Source organism: Oxyura jamaicensis, chromosome 1 (genome assembly GCF_011077185.1).
Source record: "Oxyura jamaicensis isolate SHBP4307 breed ruddy duck chromosome 1, BPBGC_Ojam_1.0, whole genome shotgun sequence".
NCBI classification, from domain to species: Eukaryota; Metazoa; Chordata; class Aves; order Anseriformes; family Anatidae; genus Oxyura; species Oxyura jamaicensis.
Window position 1 is genome coordinate 138,125,072 of NC_048893.1, and position 20,970 is coordinate 138,146,041.

Consider the following 20,970-nt stretch of genomic DNA (forward strand, 5'->3'; position numbering starts at 1 on the left):
AGTCTGGTAAGTGGAGGCAGTGGCAGCGGCTGGTGGTGAAGGAGCCTCTTGGTATTTAGCTGTGCAGGGGAGTGATATGCTCACAAGGACCCATCGCTATTTTTTTGTGCAGAGTAGAGGCTTAGAAAGATCAGAGGTTGAAGATCAGTTGACGATGATGAAGTCCGTAACTACATTTGCATAAAGCTGAGCAAAAACCCAGTACTGCTTGGTATAACTCACCACGTGCACACCCTGTGTATATATAATTTTTTTACGTGTCCCATTCTGCTTCAGCGTGCAATGTTGTCACTATAATACTAAACTGGCAAGGGTTTTTAAGTCGTTCCATTTCCACTTTTAACAGTTCATTGTTTCACTCGTCTTCTTCCTTTCTTTATGTTTTTTTCATGTTTAGACCACATAACTCAGCAAGCACCAGTGATTTTATCCACTACATATTCATAGCTTCATATCATCGTTTGCTACACCTTCCACACTAATGAGCCCCTTTGTTCGATACAGGTTTAATATTTTGCTTTGTCAAATAAAGGTGGAAGAACCTGCTGCAGCTTTCTGGCAAGAGGCTCAGGTTAAACAAAATAGGGAGAATGAACAGTAGTGGACAGTGAAAACATAAACCATCACAGAAGTGAATGCTTGATCGCAGATGGTTCTGATTTCGTTGCACAAGCCAAGAGATCAAATTTCCTAACTTACTTCATAACTAGCTCATTTTAGAACATGCTTCATAAGTACAAAAGTTGAACGTAGTGGACAGCTTGCAGATGAGGTAGTAGGCATACATTTAAGCAGATTTTGAAAAAAGAGACTTTCCCTCGCTTTGTGCCTGACTGTAGTGGCCACTCAAAAATCTTCGCCGGCAGCTGAGGTGATAGGGATGGAGACGTAGCTAATTGCATTTCACTGTAACATGTGCAGTGTGCATATGTTCAGGTGTGGTGCCTGCAGTGCATTATGTATCTGTAAATCAAGCTTGGGGAGGCTATGTAGCATAATTCTGTAGTGACTTCAAAATGTTGGTTGTTGTTATCCTTGCTTTTTATTGTCATTAATATTAATAAAGTTGAAATTTACATTGCAGACTCAGTCCGCTAGTAACACACTCCAGAAACACAAATCTTCCTCCTCCTTTACACCTTTTATAGACCCCAGATTACTACAGATTTCTCCATCTAGTGGGACAACTGTGACTTCTGTGGGTAAGTAAAGTAGCTGAAGACGACAATTGAAAAAGGGTTCAGTGACTTCAGTGGCTCTTTAAAGTACTACGAATGTACCATCATGCTTTTTATTTGATTTGCAGTGGATTGCATAGTTTTTCTTTTTCCATTTACATTTCTTACAAAAAAATAAAAAATAAAAAGGCTTGCCCAGTATTCTCAGTTACCGATTTGGGTTGTTTGGTGTAAGGAAGATATGGCCAGAGCTTATCAGACGAGGGATATTACATGCCCGTTACTTTTCTTTCTTCAGTAGGATTTTCTAGTGAAGCAATGAGATCAGAGGCAATAAGGCAAGACCCGACGCGGAAAGGATCAGTTGTCAATGTGAATCCTACAAATACGCGACCGCAGAGCGATACCCCAGAGATTCGCAAATACAAGAAGAGATTCAATTCTGAGATACTGTGCGCTGCCTTATGGGGTAAGAAAAACCTGTTACTCACTTGCCTCCTGCGGTGTTGAGGTGCAGACTTGCCAGTAGGACCTGCAGTCTTCAAGAACATCTCTCTGAAGACAGCTGTTTGTCTGAATTTATTCAGTGTTTGTTCACTTCTTTGCAATGCAAAAGCTGATTATTTTTATTATGTTTTTATAATACGTTGCTTCTGCTTCGATCTAAGTTCTCACTACTGTATCTATTCTTCAAATGACAGGGTTCGGACTTTATTCAGCCTACTGGCATGACCTTTTCAGCTCTCTCAGACCCCCACTAGTACGATTCCTGCAGCTTTTGGAAGCTTGTGGTGGTATTTGTGTTGTACATGTGATGCACATAGGGTATTCCATCTGAAAATTAATCGTCTTCTTGATGCTAATGTATTAACACAGCACTTGATGAAGATGTGTTTCGTAAGATGACTTTCCACCTCAGTCATCAGTTTATGTGGGAAGGAAGAAGGAAAATGGAAGGGTAGGAGGGACACTTCCCAGTGTGAGAGTTGCCTTCCTTTCTTTAAGGGTGGTTAGCACACAGAGAGGCTGGGTATGGGATGTCAGCTGCCCCTGTGTTTCTGGCCTACTTGTCACAAGGGCTAACTTACACCAGTATCAGACAATTAGTCAGGATCCCTCTCTGGTAAAAGGCGTAGGACAGTGCTTGTTGCCTGCTGCAATCTGGAATCGCTGCTGCAACACCAGGCTGAAAGCTCTTCTCCGCAGTGTAATTTCTCTGGCCAGGATCCATGGGGCCACCTGAATCTTTTCATTATCTAGATGTTAAGAGGTGATGATGCTTGTGTATATTGTGTAGCTGTTTATATAGTACTCTTAAAGTGGACACATTTTAAGGGCATATAACTTTAAAGACTGTGAAGAAGAGATTTATCCATTCCTCTGAGTCACATGGTGTGTGTACAGGAAGGACAGGGCACTTTTTTTGTTCACATTTTCACAGCTCTTTGAAAGGTTTTAGTTATCTTTTGAGCTTATTCCCAGCATTTCTTGTTTCTTGGAACAGCACTGTTGACCTAGCCTTCTTGCCTGCAAAGCCATGTCAGTTAGCCCTCTTCTGACACCTTATCTTCCAATCTGCATTTTTATTTTTTTCCAAAGTGAACTGGTAAGAATTTTTACCCCTGTGCTATTTCTGCATGTATTCATATGAATAATTCCCTGGTAAAACGAGGAGACTTGTGCAGGTGTAAACTTTCAGAGTCTGAGAGGGTGAAGGCAGAGGGAAGTTGTATGGGATCAGTAAAGATTACTCACAGTTCCTCTGATCTACCTTGTTTTGCCAATAGCAATTTGTGTTAATGGCTTTCTATTTCTTTGATCTAGGTATCTGACTGTTTCGATGATTTAAAATGTAGGTGTAAAATTCTAGAGGTGTTTTATAGCTGTAACAAAGCACTTACTTGTTGAACATTTAGAGCTAAACTGATGGTGGCATAAGCCTTGGTGCACGTGCTTATTTCTTGATAAGGTCTAGCTTCCTTTTCCCTTAAGCAAATGAAGGCAATTTATAGTGATGGTTCTTAGCAGCGAAGATGGGGCTTTGTTTTTTCTTTTCCTTTGGCTTTAGCAGTGGTAATGCCCTGGTATCTGGTAGGTTGTTGGTTGTGTTAGGCCCATGATGCTATTTTTTCTAGCAATGAGCGGAGGAGGTTGATGTTAATGACATGGATGCAGTATCACAATTTTTTTACACTCAGACTCTGCAGAGAGCCTATGTTTTTTCAGGAAGCATTTTCATTTGTTTGAAAAATTAGAACAACTTAATTGTAGGGTGGAGGTAGAAGAGCTTGGCTGGCTGTGAATAAAGACAATGTGTGCATTTTAAAATCCAGGCACAGCTTGCCACCAGCGTTGGTACCTCGTTAGTTTCATCTTGAAATGCACATAGCTGAGGGAAGGGGTTAGGGATGGGGTGCGGAGATCAGCTCGGAGCAGAAACAAGTGCCATGCAAAGGCAGCAGAGGAAGAGGGTGAGGTTGGAGGCAGAAGCGCTTGAGCCCTGATGCACAAAGAGGGGAAGAGACTGTGAGGGAGCAGTATGCATTTGGCTTTGTTTGAACTGTAAACCACACACACAAAAAAGCACAAATACATATCAAAGCTAAATCACAGCTTTAGTCGCTCTGTCCTGGAGGTGCAAGAAAGAGACCAAGTGCTGGGTGCTTCCTCGGCCAGTTTGGTGCTGCTGCACCCTGTGCCTCGCTCTCCCTTCCTCCACTTCCCAGTTTGAGGACGTGTCCCAGTTTGGGAGATGGGCAGTGTGAAATGCACCCGAGGCTTTGGGATGGGAAACAGCAGGTGCAGACCCCTGCGTGGGATGCAGAGGCAGGAGGGGGGCTTCAGCAGCTAAAGGAGGGCATGTAGGGTCGCAGACCAAGACTAGATCTCCCAGGGCAAGCTCTGTGCTGCCGGTGTCCATGGGCTCTCCTCCCTTTTATGAGGCAGAGAAACAGCAGAGCAGTAAGTTTGAGCAAAGAGGCTTGGTGCCCGTTGGGTTAGGGTGAACGTGCCCTCCCTCTTACAAACCTCCCCCACGCGTGGTAGCGAGGGCGATATTTAGGTAGCGTCCCTCGTGCCTCGGAGGTGGGCAGCCTTGATGAGCAATGCTGTATCTGAATGCTATGAGAAGGCATGTCACTCTGTAGGTACTGAGATGCAGGCTCCTGCGTTCCTGGGACACATCCTGCATTAGAAAGAGTTCAATATATAATCAGTTTGTACCTGACCTTCAGCACCAATTTAGCTGTATCTAGGGATTAATTGTCTGCCTAGGGAGTAAGGCACTAAGCAATGTAATTATCTCGCGTGAGTTTTTCTTTATTGTTTCATTAGTTTATCAGCTTAAGGATAACAAGTTTTACATTGGGATTGCAACATAGAAATGTAATGGAAATCAAACCGCTTGTTTCCCTGTACTGTATTTTACCTGTCTCTGCACAGTTTGTGGGGTCTGGGACTGAAACACTGTAATAATTATTGCAAATGGTTACGAATTCTAAGAGTGATAATGTATTAAAAGGTTCTTTTAAACCTTTTAATATATTTTATATATATACACTAAAAGAATGCAATTGATTTTAGATGCTAAGGTTCCGTGTACTCTTAAACAGGTTTACAGTGGATGCGCGGACTTTTTTGTATAAAGAAACTGATTACTTACTTTTTTTTTTAGTTTGTAGTTGCTCGACCTTTAGGAGAGATCCATCAAAACACAGGAGTAATACAGTTCCTCTAGTTTTAAGATTCAGATGGAAAAGGCTGTTGGGAAGTTGAGGACCAACCCTGTGCCTGTCTTTTTACAAGAGGGCTGCACCACCACAATCCGGCCCTCCCAACGGGGACCAAACTCCTCCCAGTGCTTTATTGCAATGCCCTTGTCTAAAGCCTGCAGTTACAGACCCCCTAATCAACAGTTAACACATCCTTCAGAATACGTAATCTTGGTAACCATGTCATGCCTCACCCCCCTTCTCCAGCGTTGGTGTACCTTTTTGTTTAGAAACTGGTGCTCCAGACAGTTCTTCTTGGTCTACCAGTCTCTTACTCTCTTGTGCACTGCAGTTCTGGTGTCAGCAGTCACTGAGTGCAGGTAACGTAGAGAGCCTTCTAGGTGTGGTTAGGCTTGCTTGAAACAAGACAGTTGCTATGTGAAGCATCAGAGTACGTGGAAAATCTGCCTACTAACTTGGATCTCTGTTTGTGTTTCATCTAGGAGTGAACTTGCTAGTGGGCACTGAAAGTGGTCTGATGCTGCTAGACAGAAGTGGTCAGGGGAAGGTTTATCCGCTCATCAATCGAAGAAGATTCCAGCAAATGGATGTACTTGAAGGGCTGAATGTCTTGGTGACAATTTCTGGTAAAGTTAACTATTCAACACGATTTTTCCTCCATCTGGTATGGCGCAGCAAAAAGCTTTTCTTGGCAGCTTGTGTGTTGAGGGGGAAGTCCTGACTTGACTGAAGTCAGTGGGTTTTCCATCATTTCACCTCTCTTGAGTCTACAGTTCCTGCGAGTGAATCATTTTCCCCACAACACCCTGTGCATGCTTGCCCCTGTCCTTCCTCCTTCTAAAATGTTGTACAGGTTTGGGGGAAACTTCTTGTTCTGTTCAGTGTTTGGGAGCTATGCATGAATGTTTTGTGCAGTTTGTAAAAATGACATTCTTTCCCTCTGCTGCAGTTATTTCAGCCTGGCATCTTTCTAAACAAAACATGATTTGCTACTGGGGTTGAAAGTCATCTTGTGTGTATAAATATGTAGAAAGAGAAATGCTCTTGCAAAGTAGATAAATAAGAATAACATGGAGAGAGAGTGTGTGTGTGTGTATGGCAGGGGGACTGCAGTGTGTGTGTGACGCTGGAATTACCAACATGAGGAGGCAGCTTGGTGCAGCTTTTGGCCTGGCCTCTCACTGTCACAACAGCAGACAGCTCAGCAATGGGAGAAGAAGGGCGGTGGTGATTGTTGTGTTTGTTTTGTGTGCGCTGATGGAAAATGTGTTTTATAAAGCTCGAGGTTCCAGACTCGTTGGCTCCAGAGAGTTATTGCATAAGGTTATTCTGCTGTTAAGCAACTTGATGTGGTGCACTGTTAATCTTTCTTCACAGGTGGCGTTGAGCCATTTACATTTCCTTTTGGTTTGGTTTGTTTGGGAAGTCAGTTGCGCATGTGAGAGAGGGAATGTTAAGTGAGGTTTCGCACAGTGGCCCCTGTGTTGTTCATTAAAGCCATTCAAAATTTTGTTGAGGCTCCAGAAGCCATCTGACTCTGCTGGAGGAGCTTTCTGGTTCTCCCGACTCTCTTACGAAAGGACACACACCTAGACAATTTAATGCATTAGCTGTGTTATGCTAATACAGGTGCACAGAGCTGTGTGCTGGTATCATCATGGAGCTTTGTTCCTGTTTAGAACAGCTGCACCCGTCTTGGCTTGTTGCATGCTCAGTTCTCAGCTACACTTACGCCATGAAATGTGTAAAAAGAAAAGATGAATCGAGGAACATTTTTTAAAAAAATGACCTGTTGTGTGTCCTTTTGATGCTTGACACTGTAAAAAATATAAGCTACTGGAAAGCATCATTTGATAGAGCTTACTCTATAGTATGCCTTATAAACAACACCACTGTATAACCCAACTTGGGTAAGATCTGGTAGTTTGAAGCATATCCTATACAGACGAGTGTCTGTGAATAAATCTGATGTGTAATTGTTCTAGGTTTATTTATGTTTGCTTCAGTTTCAATTCTAGTACCCTGACACATCCTTCTTCTTTGTTTCCTTCAAAACTATTACTTCCTCTGTTGAGACACGCTACATTAACCCTTAAGAAATCAGCCAATCTTTGCATCTGTTTTATGCCCCTGTCTCTGTCCCCATGTCCTGCGTTTTATGGGAGAGTACAGAAGAACAAGGCAGGAAAGAGGCATTTCTACCCAAGCAGGGCTCTCGCAGCTGTATGTTCTCTTGTTCCCTTGGCTTTTTTGGGAAGTGACGTGCTCGTGGTGGTGATACTTGAAAGGTGTTACCACACTGTGAGAAGTTGCAGTACATTAGGAAGCTGAGGGGATTGTCACCTAAAATTTGCTTCTAATGCACACTCCTTTGAGTTTGAAAGCCTGAACTCAATTTTTCCCACGACATTTATGTCTGAAATTCAAAGTCTTGACCACAAAGCTTTTGATACTGAGCTATTACAGCTGGTACAAGAAAACTTGTGGGTCAAAGCAGAGTAGCTAAACAGTTCTTTAGTTCATGATGTTGGGAGGCAAAAACATAGTTTTGGGTGCTCAGGGTAGTATACAGTGCTGAGAGTTATAAAGGTGCTGGAAGAGAGATTAACGACGTGCGTACAGAACATGCTCCATTTGTGGCTCCCCGAGGGTTTTTAAGCACAACCGGCTGACCGTGGCACTCAGGAAGGTAGGAAAGGTAGACGGAGTAGAAGAACTGGTTGGAATCTGCCTGCTTGGTAATTAAAAACCACACGACAATACAAACAAAAAATCCATATGGGAAAAGAGACTTTGCATTTGAAACGACGTCTGTGGGAGAAACAGAGCTGGGAGTTCTCACAGAAGTCACCGTCTGATCAATTTATTTAAAGCAGAGTTTTAAAGCAGAGTTTATTTAGAGCAGAGTTTTCTTTCTTATTTCATGGCAATAACAGACAAGAAAAAAAAAAGAATCAGATTTTTGAGGGCTGCTTAAGCTGGTGCAGATTTACAAGCAGAAGGATTTAACCCCCCTCCCGATATGAATATGAAGAGCAGCGTAACTTGTTGAAATAGATGCATAACAATGTTTATGTAACTAACTGGTTGTGCTCTTTTCATGTCAGCCTGCTGAAAGGCAGAGGAATTTCCTGTCTTGTGACTTTCCTTGTGGTCTGGACACTAAAACACAATAGGAACACACTGGAGATATTTTTATTTTTCTTTAATGTTTCTCATTGGAGAGAAATACCCTGGTGCTCATCATGTGAACCGGAAGAAAATTGCCACGTGCTGGGAAGTTCCCATGGGCACTGTTTGGTCTGAGTCTTAAGGTTTACTAAGTTACTGGGGAAGCTAAATGATGGAAATAGCTGGGAGAGAATTCGTCTCCTGGTAGATAGGGACTTGTGATGCCCCAGCCCTCTCAGCTGCTTTTCCCGAGGTGCCTGGCTCTGTCAGGGGTCCTCTGCCATCAGGGCAGGGGCTCGGTACCAGCTGCGGGATCCCAGGGAGGATCCAGCTAGGGACAGCAGGATGCTTTCAGTGCACAGGCTTCATGTCCTGCTGTAAGTAGTATCCCCTGATCCCCAGCTCCGAAATGAGATAGCTCAGCTAGCCATGAGCTGGCGCAGCAGTCAGTATGGTGCTAAATTTTCAAAATCAAGGTAAAGACAGTTGAACAGAACTGCCCCGCAGCTCAGTCTGGCTGTCAGGTGGCCCATCCTGCCAGGTGATGGCTTTCTGGTACTGCATCCCTTGGTAAGCCCAGCATTGACTGTGGTAAGGTCAGCTGTCTCCTCGGCTCCAGGGGCTGAGAAGCAGTGTCCATGGGCACAGGGCATCCTCATAGTGGCTGCTGAAGAGGTGGCATGGAGCCACTCCACTGGCAAGGTGGGTCCCTGTGAGCGTTTCCTATTTCCTTTCCTTGCACGGAGACCTTACGGAGTGGCTCCTACTCAGAGCAGGGTTCTCTCCTCCTTGCTTCCAGTCTCATCCCTGGGATTCTAGTGACTTTGGACAGCAACTGGAGGAAGGAGGATACAAGCTTTGCATATCTGCATTAGGGCCACCTTCTTACCAATTCACTGTATGTTTCGCTGGCAATTAGCTGTTAAAGAACCAACGATAAAATCACTTGTGAACCTTGCTCTGCATTTGAGGAGATGTTTTCATATTGCGAGTTAGATTCTGGGCTGTATTGTAATGACGGTGGGAGATGTAGTGTCAGCTGAAGGTAGATTCTCTCACCTGTGAAGAAGAAACACCCTTTGCAGCTTTCTGTGTGCAGCCAGATAAGTATTGCCAACCCCTGGAGCAGAAGGGCAAGTCTGTTTGTAAGGCAGCTATTGGCTTTATCAAGGGGTTGATTTTTTTGTGAGCCATTGGAAATTCTGTCACTGCAATCTCAGACACTGTTCAGCTGGTATAAAGCAGATAGATACTGAATTTGTTCTTTGGCATACTTTTCCTCCAATTAAATAGTAAACAATCTCAGTAAAACTTGACCAGTCTGTATCAGAGAGGATGATGTAAGTGATGGAAACGTCCTGGTCACTAACTGCAAAAAGGTTGTAATGTATAACCCTATCACCCCATTCTTCTTTGCTTTTTCTTCCTTCTTTCAAACCAGTCCCTACTCTCTTCTGGCTCTGTAGGTAATTTTGAGCCTCAAATTCTACCCTGCTCCTCTCTTAGAGTTTTGTGCAAAAAAAAAAAAAAGCCCTTGTTACTCAGCTATGTTTTGGGGTTTTTTCTTCATCTCCGTGCATGAATCTCTGGTGCTTTTGTTGTGGGATTATAACCTTTCTCAAGTAGAAGCTGTTTTTGTCCTAAGATTGAGACAGCCAAAGAGTTTATCATTTTCAGTTCATGTGGTATTGCCATGCATCTCTGTCATTGATTATCAGGAAAGCGCATTTTGGGGTGGAGTCTGGAGCAAAGCTGTTGTGGACATAAATACTGGGAGAGATCTCTGTGGTTGCAGCAGTTTCCCTTTCATTGTTACCTTGGCTTGTTCTGTGGGGCTTTCTGTTTGCTGGGGTAGGGTTGTTTCTTTGTGTGTGTGTACTTATCTCCCTGGGGAGATAAGCTAACCTTTCTCCCTTTGTGGCTAGGTAAGAAGAACAAGTTGCGAGTTTACTATTTGTCCTGGTTAAGAAATAAAATTCTTCACAATGATCCCGAAGTAGAAAAGAAACAGGGTTGGACGACGGTGGGCGACTTGGAAGGCTGTGTGCACTATAAAGTTGGTAAGTGGCAAACGAGGTAATCAAATTGTCGAGATAGAAGCTGGCTGTGAAAGAGAAGTGCAGTGCATGCAGCTTGTGGGTTTAAGATTTGTTTTTGTTGCTGGCTGTCTTCTTTATCCCTAAGGACAAACTTTCCTGGTGAAGTGTCAGAACAGATGGCAAGTTACTGTGGGTTAAACTGAATATGGGAGAGGTTTTGCAGTGGGTTGCTGGGCTGTGAACTGGAGCAAGCGCAGATCCCCCATCCGTCTCCTTCCCATGGTGGATGCATCTTCCAGGAGAAGGCTGACATGGACAGTGAGGGCTGGTGATGTTTCAGCACCTTTGTTAGACCCTTGGGGTGACAGAGGGACTCGTGTCAACCAACAGCCATTCTCTCTACCAACAGGTTTCCCTCTTATTTTACCGTGCTGAAATCAAATCTGGGAGCAGGGTGAATAACATCGCCTTTTTAATGTAGATTTTTAGGACTGGTGGAAAAAAAAAAAAAAAAAGAAGGAAAAAAAAGAAAAAGCGTGGGAGGAAAAAGCAAGCCCAGCTAGTGCACGAGCTTTGGGGAGGCATCTGGGAACAGAAGCATATGTTTAACTTCCAGATGATTCATTGATTCCCCTTAGCTCATGAACTTTCCTAATGCTGTCTCAGATCCTCTGCAATGCAGTTACGGGGTTACAGGGATGAAGTGTGTTTTCACTAGGCAGGTACCTTTTGAGTGGCCTTAAGTTGGTTAAATGGATTTGGCTGTGGAAACTTCCACCAAAACTAGTAAAGGCACATCGAGTTTTTGCCATATGCAGTGATCCTGCTGCCCTGCAGGTGGGGATATGAACTAAGAGCTCTTTCTCCTGCTTCAGTTTCACGATGAATCTTAATGGACCCTGGGTGCTGCATTTGATTTGTTTTTTTCCTAAGTGCCAGCTCAGTTCCTTTCAAGCTGTGTCAGTCGATGCAGAGCAGCAGCAGTCGGACTGAGCTCGGTCTCCTCCTGCCATACATGCGCTCTTGCAAAAACCTGCTCGTGGGGCGTCATCAATAGCTACCAGAGAAGTGACTGCGGAAGCTCGAGCTTGACCCCAGAAACAATTAATAACAATTAATACATCTCAAAATGTATTTTGAGATACTCAATACAAAAATAATAACAATTAATACATCTCTGGGATCACACCCCAGGGTGTCAGCAGCGTAATGAAGTGGCCTGTTAACAATACATTAACAGCTATTGAAAGGAGGCTTTCCAGCAGGGAAGTGTGAGAAACAAAGAGCATTCTCTTCCGGATGAAGAGTGATTTGTTGCAGCCTGGCCCTGAACTTCCCTCTGAACCAGAAACGTACAGTAGACTTCTTCAGGTGGTGAGAGGCCTCTTTGACAGCTGTGCCTCAGTTCCCAAGAAGGATGAGCCCTGCGAATAGTTGCGCCTGCAGTCTGGTGGCTGCCACCGAGGCAGCTGGCACTGGCTGCTTCCTTGTCTCTTTGATGCAACAGGGGTCTCAGACGTCAGGCTGAAGTGGTATTTATGGATCTTGGTCGCTTCAGGCAACTTTTGGCTCCTCTAAATGATAAATTGCTCTTTTGAAACTTCAAATTTGGGTGAATTCCCAGATAGCACCCAGAGCAAAGAGCGAAGATTATCAAAGGTTCCCTTTCACAGATAAGGTGGTTTTATTCAACACCCCCTTCTTCCCCAAGAAAATATTCCAAGAAGTCTCGCGAGCCAGACAAGACTGAACAAAAGCTCCATTTTTCAGTCAGTACAGCTGTGGAGGTTGAGAGGCTTTTTTTGTCTGCTGAAAAAGTGTCAAGTCCTCCAGCACTTATAGCTCAGTATTCTTGCTTTCCTGCAGAGTAAAAGGGAGCAAGTAGCAGCTTTGTCTCCCTGCTGCCTACCAACAGAGAACAACTACAGACTTGTACAATAGTCAGATACCTAAAAGACATGAAAATAGTTTTCATTAAAGAAGCGTTGTTCTCACAAGTCTGAGATTTTTCACTCCTGCCCTTTTTCAAAATCAGTTTTGGTTGGGAAGTAATAATGGCAGAAGGTGGAGGTGCAGGGAATTACTCATTGGTTTGAAAAATCATCAAATTCCCCTAAAACTTGAGGTAAAGAGAAAGAAGAAATCTCTTGAGCTTTCGAGGTGTCACCCAAATAATGCCTTTTTTTTCCCCTCTACTCCAAAAAGAGCACTAGAAACAGGTTAACAAACCTCAACATTTTGCAAGTCCTCACGATATCTTCCAGCACAAAGGCAGATGGCAGCTAGAAATACAGATCCAGCAGCACTACTTGAATGACTCTAGACTTTATGGGTCCTGTCCTGAAAAAAGTGAGAGTAAACGGAGCTTTTTTTGATGGTTACATTTGCCAACTGTTTGAGTGTGGCAACAGAGAGATATTTGAGAATTTGCAGATCAGCTATGTAATGACACATCATTATTTCTGATAAACTCTGTGATTTTTTTTCACATCTTTGCACTAACACTGCTTAGTAGCATTTTGTGGCTGAAAAGCAATGATTGCTGCATTTGTCTCTGCCAAAAAAAAAAAAAGGTTGCTAAATAATGAATAATGTTGCATCTTTTGTGGGAGAATCTGCTTTGGGGCTTTTGTTTCTGAAATGTTCTAGAGAAACTCCCGACTCCTTAACCCGTCTGAAAACTTTTCCATTCTTTAGGCAGAAGGTAAAATGTGCCACCAGAATTGTCATGAAGGTGACTTGAGCTCATATATTTTACTAGAGAATTAGGGTTAAGGCCAATTAGAGAAAGTTCAGTTGATATAACTTGTTTACTTTGCCAGCTACCTGTTTCCTTTAAGCCATCTGCTGAGGAAGAGGTTTTTGGCAGCCACTTAGTCTTTTTCTGTGAAGTTTTTGGTAACAGAACTTTTTGGCAATAAACAAATTAAAAAAAAACAACAACCGACAACAAAACAACAGTTGTCTTTTGTTTTTGAAATGGACTTATTTCATTATTTCTTAGCTTTTCATTTCAGTTCCTCCTTTTCCCTCCCTTTCTCTGGGGAATTTTTCCCTCGGCTCAAAATACCACTGCCACAGAGCTGTCATTGTGACTGCCAATAAACTCTACCGCAGCCATTGGCTTCCTTTATTGTAATTGTGCCTGACTGAAAACTGATTTCTGATGAGCAAGCACTGTCTAATGTGGAAAGAAAAGTGTAAATAAGTGTGTACTGACTAGGTAATTGAAGTGATGGGTTCACTTGCTGACAAGAGTAATGATTTTTGTGGAAGGAATGTGTCAAAATTCTCAGCTACATAGAATTAGCAATTCTAAAATGCAGTGTTACTGAAAACCTTGAAAGGTATTTAAGTAGGGAGAACTATTGTCATTTTCTGCTTCCTTAAAGTAACTGCAATGACTTTGGTATGATTACTGAATTAATTTTTGTTTCTAATTTCAGTAAAATATGAAAGAATCAAATTCTTGGTAATTGCATTGAAGAGTTCTGTGGAAGTCTATGCATGGGCACCAAAGCCATACCACAAATTTATGGCCTTTAAGGTAACAATATATTTCAGTCACATGTAAGATTTTCACCTACCAAGTTGCAGTTACCCCTTTTACAAAACTGGTCTGACATTTTGTCATGGCTGTGTTACAAGCTCTCTGGTAAATCTGCTCTGAACATGATAGTATATTTTCATTAAAGGGTGTGGGAGGTTGGCTCTGAGAGGCAGTGTACCTCTAACTCTGAAGTTGTAACCAACCATAAATTAATAATCAAAATGACACAATATCATAATGGTTTGTTTCCTCTCTATAAATAAACCATGAGGCCAAGAGAAGTGAACTGAGTTGAAACTTCTTCATGTGAGCATCATTAGCTGATGCTCAACATTATTGTATTTTGAATGCTGCGAGAATGAAGTTAGCTGACTCGGAGTAATTAGCAGGCTGATTTGCAATCAGTTAATGCCGGTTGTGCGGGTTGGAGTAAACACTACAGGAGTGTCAAATTGCCCCGGACTTCAGGGAAAGCAATCCTCACTAAAATGGAGCAGACCAACTAAATCAAACCCCAGGGAAAATAGCATATAATAATATGTGGTTGAAATATAACAGGGTGCTAAGTAAATCTCTCCTTGTCTGTGGAAGACACTAACACAACTGATCTGGTGAACGGAGGCCAGAGGCACGCTGGAGGAATAGACCTATAATATGTGCATTAAGAGCATATTTTTATAAAAACCCTTGTGGTTCTAAGCAATAAAGTAAATCTCACTGGTTATTGTCTTACAGTCATTTGGGGAATTGGTACATAAGCCATTGCTGGTGGATCTAACAGTAGAAGAAGGTCAGAGACTAAAAGTGATCTATGGCTCCTGTGCTGGCTTCCATGCTGTTGATGTGGATTCGGGATCGGTCTATGACATTTATCTACCAACACATGTAAGAGCTGTTCCTGGGCTGGAGTTTTTTTCTTTCCTTCTGGTTTCTCCCTCTCTCCCTTTCCTCAGATGACCAACATGTCTGTCTGTCCCTGTGGATCACTGCCAGCCACTGGCAGTGGAAAAGCAAGTAGAGAGGTCCAAGTGAATGTATCTCAGGGGCTTGTGTCTCACTCGCTGTCCTGTCCCCAGGGTCCATATGTCTCCTTGGCTGGGAGCTGCTCACTCGGGTCTGGTGTTGGTCAACATGGTGAGCATAAAATGACTTTGGCCTTACCTCTCTGTTTCTGTAGATCCAGAGCAGTATCCAACCTCATGCAATCATAATTCTCCCGAATACGGATGGAATGGAGCTACTGGTCTGCTACGAGGATGAAGGAGTTTATGTAAACACATATGGAAGGATCACCAAGGATGTGGTTCTGCAGTGGGGAGAAATGCCAACTTCAGTTGGTAAGTGCCCTGGGAGAATCAGATACAGTTTTGCCATAAGGGAGCATGAATGTGGGCAGAAGGAAAATGCATTGGGTTTGACTTCAGATTTAGAGGCAGCGCTGCTGTAATAGTGCTGGAAAACAGCTGCAGTAAGTGTAGAGGGTTCATATGGATCTGTTTTGTGTTGAGTTTTTTAGAACAAAATCCAAACAAACTTGTTGTGGAGTGCAGGAATAAAAAACTCATTTAATAAACACCAGGGCCTTTGCAAGTTGCCACGAAATTTTTGCTGCACAGCAGTAAATTTATGAAAACCCTTTAGTATAAAGGTATATAAAGAGGCAGACAGGTAGGATATTATTATGGGTGCTACTATGTTGATAACAGTCTGTATATCTGATTTGATGGGTTTATTTTAATTTACCTGCAGTTTGCTCATCTATCTTAGCATGGTACTGTAATCACAGTGCTGATATAGGGGCTTCTGCTATCTGTTCTGCTTTATTGCAGTGATGAGCATAGGACGGGCTGTGATTACACCTTCGTTTTTTGTGCAAACACATTGGGTTTACTTGCTTGGGAAGGGATGCATGTATTAGGAGGTTAGTGCTGATAGCTGATGGAGTAACACAAACAATAACGGAGGAGGAAATTTAAAGACGTTTCATACACTGCATATTCATTCTGCTGGTGATTAGCTCTTGACTAGATCCAAAAGCAAGCAGGTTATATTAAGTGGCAAATCGTAGAGGCTTTGGGAACTGGAGTGCCCGTGAAGTAAATAGCACTGAGGCAGTTGGCATCATCTGAACATCTCATCTGACAATTTCAATAAACTATTTGGCCCACTTACCACTCGTGACATCTGTAAAAGTAAATAAATATCCAGCACAGTGGTATGCATGATGGTAGAGATGTGCTCTGTACCGTAGTAGATAATTTGGTTTAATTTAAATGAAAATTAATATGAAACAATTATGATAAAAAGGAAAGTATTGTGAAATTAAATCTTACAAAAATTTCCATGCTAAGATCTATTGTTATTCTTTGTATTGTTCTATTAAGTATATTAAGTATGCATACAAATCAGAGGCAGCAGCTTATTCTCCACTAACTTCCCATACGTTAGCTTTGGCAGAATTCCTAAGACTATCCATCAAATTGCTTGTTGGATATACCTTTTCATAATGCTGGTGCCTTTCTCCTTTATTCAATTTTAACTGCTATCAAGAACAGATTTGTTTCCTCATTCTAATACTAATCTGTTTCCCCAGTGATACTCTGAGGCAAAATGCTTGATTTTTTGCTTTATTTATCCAAACTCCTTCAAGTCAGGGAAACAATACTCTGAGATGCTGAACTGATGCTGGGGATGTTCCAGATTGGATAGGCTTAGTCTATTTAAACATCGGGTTCTGTTTTCTCCCTGTCAACACCTAATTAACCTGTCTCCTTGCCAAACTTGGGAGAAAAAAGTCTGTGTAAAACTCAGTGTTCCTTCCATTTAATTGAAGGTTGGAAAGCTTCCATTGTGTCATAAATGCTCAGGCACGAGGTATGTTACTGACATGGAGAGCCCACGTGGAAATAATTTAAATTAAAAAAAAAGGTTTTTGGGGCATTGTGAAGAAGTTGAAGACCAAAATAGCACTCTGAGTGTGCGTGTCTACTTCCAGTACGTACAGGCAGGTCATTTCTAAGTAGAGTGTGTAAATATATTCCTCTGCTTTTTCAGTCTCCGTGCTTCCCTCTACCTGTTCTAATGGGCTGTGTTGTGTTGTTTTCTCCCCAAAGCGTATATTCGATCCAATCAGATCATGGGCTGGGGAGAAAAAGCGATCGAAATACGATCAGTGGAAACTGGACACTTGGACGGTGTGTTCATGCACAAAAGGGCACAAAGACTCAAGTTCTTATGTGAACGCAACGACAAGGTATGAGCCACCCCCGGTCCCAGTTTCTTGACAGGATGATGAACAGTACAGAGCCGTAACTGCACCGTAAATATCACGGGCAGTGAAAACAAATTGAAGCCTCTGCTGCTCTACCTGTTGAATTTCCCTCTCTCTTTTCTTTGCAGGTCTTCTTTGCCTCCGTGCGGTCAGGTGGAAGCAGTCAAGTCTATTTCATGACCCTTGGCAGGACTTCTCTTCTGAGCTGGTAGAAGCAGTGGGCTGTGGCGAGGGATTGCTGACATCCAGAGTCTGAGATCTTCATAACTCGGAATTATTTTCAACTGGAGTACAGACCTGCACTAATGCAGCAGCACTCTGTGTAAATGTGTGTGCAGGCATCACTGGTGTTAGGTTTCTTTTTGTTTTTCAACCGAGGCTGCAAGGCAGCTGGTGCTGTAAAGATATTGCCATCAGGTGCTACAAAGTCTTTGAGGTTTGGGATCATGCTAGAAAGCTACAGGTCTTTTTTTCCCTTCAGCTCCAGGATTCCTAGGCTTTGAAGGACTCTGTTTGTTAATATGGAAACAGAGGGGGGAAAAAAAAGGAAAAATAAACACAGATTTACCACGAACATGCTGTTGAGTGGACAGGAGGCAGGCAAGAGAAGGTGAGAAGTGGTGTAGAGAGTCAGACTGGCTGAAACAGAGGGCAGATCTAGTCTATCTAGTAATGTTAACAATGTATTTAATTGACATTTCTTTTTTGTAATGTGACAATATGTGGACAAAGAGGAAGGTGCAGGTTTTAAGAAGTTAATATTTATAAAATGTGAAAGACACAGTGACTAGGATAACTTCTTCTTGGGGACAGGGAGGGTGGGAAGGGGTTGGGGTGGAATTCTTGATTTTTTTTTTTTGTTTGTTTCTGCAGTTTTATTTTGGCCTGGCCAATAACTTTTAGTCATTTTCTGTGTACCAGGTATTGCCTGAAACATGTGCAGATGATAAAAAAAAAAAAAAAAGAAAAAAAAAAAAAAAAACCAAAAAAAAAAAAAAAAAAAAAAAAAAAAAAACATTCATTTTCTATAATGATTCTGTGTTAGGCCAGAACTTGGTTATGTCACAGTATTAGCACTGCCTCAGTTAAAGGTTTAATTTTTGTTTAAACCTAGAAGTGCAACAACAGTTTTACCACAGTCTGCACTCGCAGAACTAAAAAAAAAAAAAAAATAAGAAAAAAAGAAAAAAAAAGAAATAAAATCCAAACTACATATGTTTATTTTTTGTGCCTACCTCATTGTTTTTAATGCATAAAATAAAAGAGGTGGTTTAGTTTATACGTTTTTAGATGAAAACCATTAATGTCTAATTTAATCTTAATACCAAAACTACCAGATCGAAAGGTTTCTGACTGTTATCGTGTAGCAAGTTTCAGCAGGAGGAGAGAGTGGTCCATTGGGGCAATAGTGGTAGCGTTATGGCAGTGAGACACTGATTAATGTAATTTGCTTACTAAATTTGGAAAGCAAGCATTTTTTGGAACCAATTTCATCCTTACTAGAAGTCCGAATTTAGCCTAAAACCGGAGGTTTCACTCTTCTAACACGTGGGCTTAGTAACAGGCAGGTAAAATAACTAGGCTAGTTCTATAAACTGTTAAATGTTGTAGGAAACGTTTTGGGGCGGTGATGTTTTTCTTTTTTAAGAATGCAATGCACTAAAACTCTTTTAAGAATGTAGTTAATACTGCTTATTCATAAAAAAACAGCGTATACCTGTGTTTAGATGTAAGATCCCAGCTCTGGCTTTTTTCTTTCTTTTTTTTTGTTTTGTTTTTAAGTCAGTTTTATTTTATGAATAAGTTCTGACATTTGTAATAAATGTCTTGAGAGTAATAATTTGTTTAATGGCTACATGTTCATTACTTGAGAAACCTTGAGTGTATAATAATCTGTTGGTGATGTAATAATGCACAGTGTCATGATTCAGCCATTTTTTTGTTTGGTTTTTACTTTTTTTTATTATTATTATTATTCCTTTGGTGGGGTACTTTGTTGACAGCTGCCTTAAGCTGTTCATTCAGTGAACAGGCTCCCAGCGTTTCACGGGCTGTGTCTTCTGCTGCGTTTAACTTTCTCTCACGGCGTGACAGGTAGGGCTTCTTAAACACGTCTCCTTCAGTCAGACTCGACCGTTCGAGTGACTGGTCGGTGGCCAGCCGACAGCGCGCGCTGTGCAGAGCTGAGACTCGACCGACCCTTCTTGTGGTATCCAACCCGACTGCTGTAAACCCTGCAAACCCGAGCAGCGCTTCTGCTGAAGACTCTCCTGTGAACATCACAGACAGTTTAAGAGTGGTAAATGCATACCACAAGTGCATGTACACACACACACACATACACGCTCACACACCCCACACACCAAAAGAATCAAAACTCAAGAAAGCCTTACATTTGCTGGCAGAGGAGTACCTAGAAATATTTTTTTTAACTGTATGACTTTTGGATAGCGTTGAAGGTGAAGGATGTGTTCTTTTCATGCCTGGCACGCTCAGCCAGAAGAACGATCAACTTTTTTTTGTACTATAATGAACTAAAAGGGGACTCGGAGAAGCGACGTGGGTGTAATCACACAGCGGCCCCGTAGTGTAGCTTACCGAAGCTGGTTTGATCAAGTGTCAGTCTGCGTGATTTAATTCTTCCAGCGCTATGCGGTCCCAAACCAAGTTAGTCCTTGAAAGCTGATGCTATTCTCCCAGAGGAAGATGCTCCAGTACTGTAGGGATTCCCAGGTCACGGATACGTGCTGTTGAAGTTTGGAGGCTCCTGGGGGGAAACTCCTTCGGTCCGGCTGCTCGCGCGGCAGCCTTCGCCTCCGCAGAAGTGCCAGGACAGCAACATGGCAAGGTAAAAACAGTATTACAAAACCACTACATATACAGACATCGAACTCTTCAAACAGTGCTTTTGTAAGCAAAGAAGAAAAGAAAAGCTCCTAGATTTAGTTTTAAGCTTTAATAAGTAATAATTTTCTGTATCTTTAAGTCAAAGTAACCCTAACTTGTATGACTGCAGTGTTTTTATTTTTTATCTTATGCACATGTTATGTTGGAGAAAATGTTTACAAAAATGGTTTTGTTACACTAATGTGCATCACATATTTATGGTTTATTTGAAAGTGATTTTTGTGGGTTTTTTAGTTTTTCATAGTAGTAGTACACTTTTTGTGATTTATAACCCCAAACTCTGCTGATTATAAAGATGCTAAACAATAATACAAAATGACAAACTGCATTAAAATTACTAATCGTAGAGCTGCAAAGCAGACTGGTGACAAGTAAAACACTCAGCCTTTTTTTTGCAGTGCTATCTAACTTGTCTTCTGTGTATTATGGAAATTACTGTTTTTTCCCCGTTTTTCCTTAAATAAAGTCAAATTGACACCTATTGTATGTGGAAAGTATTTTGAGTATCTCCTGGCTGCAGAAGTCAAGCTGCATGATGCCTAGTTGCATGTATCATAAGAACAAAAGCCTTATTGTCGAATCTCATCGTTTTGTAGAGACTTTGACAGTAAACACGGGCTTTTTAGGGCTTTTTTTGTTGTTTTTCTTTTTACCCTTCAAGTCCTGTCTCCTGGTGCAGTTGCGCTTTTGAGAACTACAGTTTTCCTCTAAAAAGGAAAAAGAAAAGGTTAGGAATATTAGTAAGTGGCCAGTGGTTCAGAAGGAAGAAGTTCCCTCAAGGAGAGCCTGGAAGTGTTGCGAGTGTGCCCTCCCACCTCCGTCCAGACCTGATTTTTGGTGGCTGGGATCACTTACCGCTAACAGAGCACCGTGAGCTGTACTCCTGAGCGGGATTCACACATGGTATAAAAGCGCAGCTCCAACACAAATCAAAGCTTTCCATGTCCTAAGCCTTGACTACTGAGCAGGTTTGATACAACGCCACTGTTTGCGCTGGTGGGGTTCTTGTCGGCTTTTGCACGTGTTTTTCCACCATGGGCTGTGTCTGTTTTCTTGATAAGCAGTCGACGTTTCCTTCCGAACAGGCTGGTCTCTGCAGGAGGAGGAGGAAGCATGTGTGCCC

The 20,970-nt window shown here is 42.1% G+C and overlaps 1 protein-coding gene and 1 long non-coding RNA gene across 14 annotated transcripts in view; one reads left to right on the forward strand and one right to left on the reverse strand.

Annotated features, from left to right (window-relative positions):
• The window catches only part of MAP4K4 (mitogen-activated protein kinase kinase kinase kinase 4), a 152,911-nt gene extending 132,583 nt beyond the window's left edge, over positions 1 to 20,328 (forward strand). For 11 of the 13 annotated variants that reach the window (XM_035316112.1, XM_035316134.1, XM_035316125.1 and 8 more), the window contains 9 exons: positions 1,085 to 1,202; positions 1,477 to 1,647; positions 5,392 to 5,535; positions 10,006 to 10,140; positions 13,566 to 13,666; positions 14,405 to 14,554; positions 14,847 to 15,006; positions 16,783 to 16,922; positions 17,069 to 20,328. In XM_035316112.1, the coding sequence (XP_035172003.1) occupies positions 1,085 to 1,202; positions 1,477 to 1,647; positions 5,392 to 5,535; positions 10,006 to 10,140; positions 13,566 to 13,666; positions 14,405 to 14,554; positions 14,847 to 15,006; positions 16,783 to 16,922; positions 17,069 to 17,152 (1,203 nt within the window). In that variant the 3' untranslated portion in view covers positions 17,153 to 20,328. The remainder of the gene's footprint in view (positions 1 to 1,084; positions 1,203 to 1,476; positions 1,648 to 5,391; positions 5,536 to 10,005; positions 10,141 to 13,565; positions 13,667 to 14,404; positions 14,555 to 14,846; positions 15,007 to 16,782; positions 16,923 to 17,068) is intronic. The other 2 variants (XM_035316117.1, XM_035316163.1) reach the window with 1 other exon arrangement.
• On the reverse strand, positions 8,118 to 9,309 carry LOC118161269. Its single transcript, XR_004747923.1, has 2 exons — positions 9,199 to 9,309; positions 8,118 to 8,411 (listed from the first exon to the last, which is right to left on the reverse strand). It is a non-coding gene; the product is annotated as an uncharacterized LOC118161269 (long non-coding RNA).
• Positions 20,329 to 20,970: the final 642 nt, after the last annotated feature.